We start from the raw sequence: 6,870 nt of genomic DNA, 5'->3' as shown, positions 1-6,870 counted from the left end.
AAGAGGGGAAGGTGGGAAGAGAGAGAGAGAGAGAGAGAGAGAGAGAGAGAGAGAGAGAGAGAGAGAGAGTGTGAGTGAGTTCTGAGGCCCCTTCAGATGGATAGCAATCCTTCTTCCTGATTTAGCATCCTACAGAGAAGCCAAGGCTGGCCTGGGGTCTTTGGCTTTTCTTGGGGTTGGGGTAGGGAACAGTATCTCAGGGATGCTCTCTTTTGTAGTGTTTCCATGCCTGTCCCTTTCATAGGTACTACATACATGCCACACTTCTCTTCTGCCCTATACTGAAGAAAAAATTACCTCCACCCACCCATGGAACCCAAACAAAAAACCTAGCAACCATCTTGGATGACCCATATTCCCAGTCTCTTCTCTGATCAGCAAATGAATCCCCTTCAGTTTCCTTCTTAAATATTTCCCAAATTAACAAGACATCACACTGCATGATTGAACGCAGAAATGTTTACAGTCTTTGCATTCCATATTAAGGTAGAATATGGATCAGCTTTAAGAAGGAAGGAAATTGTGATCCATGTTAGAGGGTGAGTGAACCTTTAGGACATAGTATGCCAAGCAACAGCACTAAATCCTAGCCCCTAGAACACTAAGGATAACTACAGTGCCCTCCCCACACTGCTATACGATTTCAGTTATATGAGGTTCCTGGAATAGTCAAAACAACCCAGACAAAGTAGAATGATGGTCTCTAGGGCTTGGCAGAGGGGAAAATAGAGTTAGTATTTAACGGGACAGAGCTTCAGACCTCCAAGGTGTAAAGAGTTTGGAAGCTGGTTGGTAGGGATAGTTGTACAATATGACTGCATTAAGGTCACTGAACTATAAATTTTATGCCACGTGCTTTATCACAATAAAAAAGGAAACATTTTTATACTGGTGACATACAGTGAAGAGAAACATCTGTTATTAGTGCTGTGGGCAGCCTCTATGACACCTGTAAGGATTCCCAGAGCCTGCAAGGCACAGCTGAAGTTAAGAAGAGTCTGGGGGAGGGTGTTTTCATCATATAATATAGGAGGAAAAGTCTGATCAGCTTGATGACTTATTGTATTTGATTCTTGTTCTGAGTTCATTTTTATCCAATAGTTAAAACTTCACATGATTAAAGGCATTCATGGTTGGTAGGCCGGAGCATCTGTAGACACCTGCCGCTTCCTCCTCAGTCTCTTCAATCTCAGCTGAGGTGAGAGCTCCCCTTGCAGGCCATTTTCTTAAGAGGCGAAAACCTGTTGTGGCATCTCTGCAGTCACACTGGAGACACCTGGCTGAGATTCGGGTCTCTTAGTCTCCTTCTCAAGAGGTGCTGCGTCTTCCTGTAGGGCTGGGGTCTTGTTTGAGGAAAGAGCTTTGGGGAGCAGTTCCTAAAGAGAAAACACAAAGGAGAGAAGGTGTTTCTGGAGATGAAACATGGGGATAGCAGGAGCACACAAACTGCTGTTTTTATGCCGGAAACCAACAAAGAACAAAGCTGAAATCAATCTACTGCAAAGGCACGTGAGGTCAAACCTGCTGGGATCAAAGTGTTGCACCAGGAACTATGCAGCCTGCAGGGATAAAACCTCATACGGTGCACAAAACATCAACCGCAATCTTCAGTACACACATAGAAGTTACCAGACAGATGAAGGAGGAAAACCTGAGCCGTTAACTTCAGAATGTCACTCTTGATGGCAGTAGCAGACAGGGACTTAAAAAGATTCATTAAATATTTTCAAAACTCTAAGGGGAAACAGGGACATAAGAAGTAAAAATTAAGGTAGATAGTCGAGAAGATGGAAACAGACACTCAAGAGATTAAAAAGTATATCTGCACTAAAAAAATCATAGATGGTTGGGGGATGACTCAACCAATAGAGGGATTGCAAGCGGGAGGATCTGTTTGATCCCCCAAAATGAAAACAACAACAAAAAACAAAACAAAAAAGGCATGGTGGCCTGTGCTTGTATTCCCAGTGCTGGGGAAGCCAACACAGGCAGATCCCTGGGGCTCACTGGCCAGTCAGCTTAGCCTAATAATTAAGCTTTAGGGCAGTGAGAGGCCCTGCTTCAAAAGACAAAGTGGGGTCTAGAAAGATGACTTAGTAGTTAAGAGAACTTGATGTTCTTGCAGGGGACCTAGGTTCTGTTCCCAGCACCTACATAGATGCTCACAGCTATCTGTAACTCTAATTTCAGGGGATCCAACACCCTCCTCTGGCTTCCATGTGTCCTATATGCACATGGTGTTGTGCCCAAATTCTGAGCCCCCAAATCACCAAGAGGCCCATTCCAATGCAAAAGCAAAGAGCCTTTTATTAAAGTTATTTAACAAGCTAAAGCCATTAGCTCGGGTCCTTCACCCTGCCACCATGGCGAATGACTGGAGAAAGACCCCAAGCAACCTCGAGGCAGGGTTCTTAAAGGGCAGCGTAAGGGGAGTGTCTAGGGTATGAAACAGTCTCAGGATTGGTGTACTTCCAAGTTTGGACGACCTGCCCTGTGTTGATTGGTCAACTGGGCGTCCTCCCAGGGCGGTTGCTATGCACTTGCAGCCCCACCAGCTAACTTTTGATTGGCTCCTTGCCATGAGGAGGGTATCTGACCTCCTAGTGACCAGGACAGAAGTGGCAAGGTCTCCCAAGCACATGTTAGCCTGTCATGGCTACTAAAACGGGGAGGAATGGTACACTCACACATGTGTATATGAACATTTTTACACATAAAGTAAATATAAATAAACCCTAAAAAAACAAAATGAAAGGCAAGATGGATGCCACATGTATGCATACACACATAGCCACTAAAAAAAGACAAAGAGCATGGGGATTCCTAAGTAGGATTCTGGCTACGACAGAGGAAAGGCTTAAATGTGACAGCAGATCTATAGAAATGAGCCAACCTGAAGCTGAGAAAAATGCTGCTGAGAGTAAGTAAGTTGATTATTTAATGCTCAAACCTAAAAGGGACACCTATATCACCTCCCCCAAGGCAGCAGAGGGGTTAGAAAGGACACAAGATCAGAAGGAAGGGGTGGAACACTGTAGAACACTGTCTCTGGGCATGGCAGGCCTAGAGAAAAGTGATGAGAAGGTGGAAGAGGGGTTTGGTGGGCAAAGCACCAGTGCCACGAGCAAGCTAACCAGTTACACTGGCCATATCAGGAAGCTAACCAGTTACACTGGCCATATCAGCAAGCTAACCAGTTACACTGGCCATATCAGCAAGCTAACCAGTTACACTGGCCATATCAGCAAGCTAACCAGTTACACTGGCCATATCAGCAAGCTAACCAGTTACACTAGCCATATCAGCAAGCTAACCAGTTACACTGGCCACATCAGGAAGCTAACCAGTTACACTAGCCATATCAGCAAGCTAACCGGTTACACTGGCCATATCAACAAGCTAACCAGTTACACTGGCCATATCAGCAAGCTAACCGGTTACACTGGCCATATCAGCAAGCTAACCGGTTACACTGGCCATATCAGCAAGCTAACCAGTTACACTGGCCATATCAGCAAGCTAACCGGTTACACTAGCCATATCAGCAAGCTAACCAGTTACACTAGCCATATCAGCAAGCTAACCGGTTACACTAGCCATATCAGCAAGCTAACCAGTTACACTAGCCATATCAGGAAGCTAACCAGTTACACTAGCCATATCAGGAAGCTAACCAGTTACACTGGCCATATCAACAAGCTAACCAGTTACACTAGCCATATCAGGAAGCTAACCAGTTACACTGGCCATATCAACAAGCTAACCAGTTACACTAGCCATATCAGCAAGCTAACCAGTTACACTAGCCATATCAACAAGCTAACCAGTTACACTAGCCATATCAGCAAGCTAACCAGTTACACTAGCCATATCAGCAAGCTAACCAGTTACACTGGCCATATCAACAAGCTAACCAGTTACACTAGCCATATCAGCAAGCTAACCAGTTACACTAGCCATATCAACAAGCTAACCAGTTACACTAGCCATATCAGCAAGCTAACCAGTTACACTGGCCATATCAACAAGCTAACCAGTTACACTGGCCATATCAGCAAGCTAACCAGTTACACTGGCCATATCAACAAGCTAACCAGTTACACTGGCCATATCAGCAAGCTAACCAGTTACACTGGCCATATCAGCAAGCTAACCAGTTACACTAGCCATATCAGCAAGCTAACCAGTTACACTGGCCATATCAACAAGCTAACCAGTTACACTAGCCATATCAGCAAGCTAACCAGTTACACTAGCCATATCAACAAGCTAACCAGTTACACTAGCCATATCAGCAAGCTAACCAGTTACACTGGCCATATCAACAAGCTAACCAGTTACACTGGCCATATCAGCAAGCTAACCAGTTACACTGGCCATATCAACAAGCTAACCAGTTACACTGGCCATATCAGCAAGCTAACCAGTTACACTGGCCATATCAGCAAGCTAACCAGTTACACTGGCCATATCAACAAGCTAACCGGTTACACTGGCCATATCAGCAAGCTAACCGGTTACACTGGCCATATCAGCAAGCTAACCAGTTACACTGGCCATATCAGCAAGCTAACCAGTTACACTGGCCATATCAACAAGCTAACCAGTTACACTAGCCACATCAGGAAGCTAACTGGTTACACTAGATATCAGCAAGCTAACTGGTTACACTAGCCATATCAGCAAACTCTGGGTTCACCCGAGCATCCCTGCCTTGATGAATAAGGTGGAGAGCAATTGAGGAAGACTGATATCAGCTTCAGATTTCCACACTAATGTGTACACATGTACATGTGCAAACACATACCACACACAAACCTATCCCACACACATATGAACACAAGAGGGCACTCAAATATAACACCTGCAAAACCCAAAGAAACCAAAGTCCCTGTGATGGATGTATGGGGTAATGTCTAAGAGTCTAACGTCCATGTGACTGCAGTCTCTGGCTGAGGTAAGAACTCTTGGAACTGAAGCTTGATGGGCGACTGCATGAAAGTTCCAGAAGTCCATTCTGCAGTGTGGACCCTGTAAGGTTGTAGCAGAGAGGCCTGCGAAGCATCTGCCCACATCATCTCTGAGACCTTTCTAACTTGTGTTGAATCTAAGAGAATGTTTACCAAGACATTTATGTGGTACATATCCTTATAAATATTAGGGACGCTTCGTGTCTTAGGGAGTGCCTTCTTAGAGTCCCTCTGCTTAATAAATGGAAACCAACTGAAGACCATGTTTGTAAACTCGCTCCTAGCCTGAACTCATGAGCTACCACCCCAGTGATGTTCTCCTTGATTCCCATTTGGATGTGATTCCTATCCCATTTGGCACCCACTTTTGCTCCTCTTTGGACACTTTTTTTTTTACTTCTACTAGCAGCATCCTATCAGGGGAACTCCAATACTCAGATCGACACACAGAGAGTTTTGAGAGAGATAGTTGGACATGGCGTCGCATGCCTGTCATCCCAACACTGGGAAGGCCAAGGCTGGAGACTGTTATGAGCTTATGGCCATCCCGGGCAACCTTGAGAGTTCCAGACCAGCCAGTGCTAAACAACAGGATCCTGCCTCAAAAATTCCAAAAGCAGGGGCTGGAGAAATGGCCTAGGAGTTAGAGCACTGGCTGCTCTTCCAGAGTCCTGAGTTCAATTCCCAGCAACCACATGGCTCACAACCATCTGTAATGAGATCTGTGTCCTCTACTGGCCCGTAGGCACACATGCAGGCAGAACACTGTATATTATAAATAAATGAATAAATCTTTTTAAAAATTTTCAAAAACAAAGCAAACAAACACAAACATTCCCCAAAACCCAAACCAAACAATCTAAACCAAGCAAAAAGCAAAACAAAGATATGAAGAACAAATCTTGCAAGAAAGTGCGTGTAAAGCAGCCAGTAAAACGTAGGTCAGCTGAAATAGTACCAAACGTATCCCAGGCCTGTCTGAAGCCAAGTTACCCTCTACTAGTGACACAGAAGTATCTGAAATCCACACAAAGTCATCCGGGAGCCAGAACTTGCAAGTTGTCTTATTTGCTGCCTTCCTACCTCTTTGCCTAATCTTTTCAAATTTGATTTGGACACTAACTGATGTGAGTCAAGAGGCCAGATAAGTGATCGATTCAGCTTGGTTTGGTCTCAGGTTGCCTTCATTCCTTCTAACAAAGGGGAACAATGTCTGTGACTACAACTGGCTATAGACACTTTCCAAATAAAGCGTTCGCACAGTCGGGCATCGCCAGCTCTCCTTTCCCATCTTCCCTCACAAGTGTCTCCTCTCATGCGTGGGAAAAGAATGGCAGGCACACTTTTGGTCTATCTAACCCTAGCCATAGAGTGCAAAAACGTGAGTGAAACACAGGGGGCCAATCTACACTGTTAGTGTCAGCAAAGCTTTCCACAGTAAGCAGCATAAAACACAGTGGTGTGGGGAGTCGTGCCTTACCTTCCATATTTCTTTCTGTTCACAAATAGTGTTGGGAAATGATTAACATGAACAACAAGTGATGAGGACTTTATTTAATGTGCCTCACCTTTTCCATCTCAGTTGTTCAAAAAATGAACCCTGAGGGCCAGTTCCACTTCATGGATGCCCAGCCTGTAATATTGCAAAACATGGCCAACTACAAGGTTCACGTTTCATACTTATACAATAGGGTTACACAAAAATATATTGCAATGTATTTGCCTGTATTCACGGCTACCTTGGAGTGCATAGATTGACCTCATGGGATTATCAAAAGGTACTATCAAACTAGTGTCCTAATGGGTATGGTAGTTTGTGATTGTATTTCTTAGTACTTGGGAGGCTGAGGCAAGAAGATCACAGTAAGTTCCTGGGCTATGTAGAGAATCTCTCTCTGCC

General features: G+C 44.6%; 1 protein-coding gene across 6 annotated transcripts in view; it reads right to left on the bottom strand.

Moving 5' to 3' along the window:
- Positions 1 to 444: 444 nt before the first annotated feature.
- The window catches only part of Dydc2 (DPY30 domain containing 2), a 13,545-nt gene continuing 7,119 nt past the window's right edge, over positions 445 to 6,870 (bottom strand). For all 6 annotated transcript variants that reach the window (XM_005080991.4, XM_040747660.1, XM_013121167.3 and 3 more), the window contains one exon: positions 445 to 1,376. In XM_005080991.4, coding sequence (XP_005081048.1) covers positions 1,227 to 1,376 — 150 coding nt within the window. In that variant the 3' untranslated portion in view covers positions 445 to 1,226. The remainder of the gene's footprint in view (positions 1,377 to 6,870) is intronic.

The sequence above is a fragment of the Mesocricetus auratus genome, unplaced genomic scaffold (assembly GCF_017639785.1).
Source record: "Mesocricetus auratus isolate SY011 unplaced genomic scaffold, BCM_Maur_2.0 Super-Scaffold_100006, whole genome shotgun sequence".
Taxonomy (NCBI): domain Eukaryota; kingdom Metazoa; phylum Chordata; class Mammalia; order Rodentia; family Cricetidae; genus Mesocricetus; species Mesocricetus auratus.
Note: the sequence above shows the minus strand (reverse complement) of the source record. Positions and strands in the feature narration are given on the sequence as shown.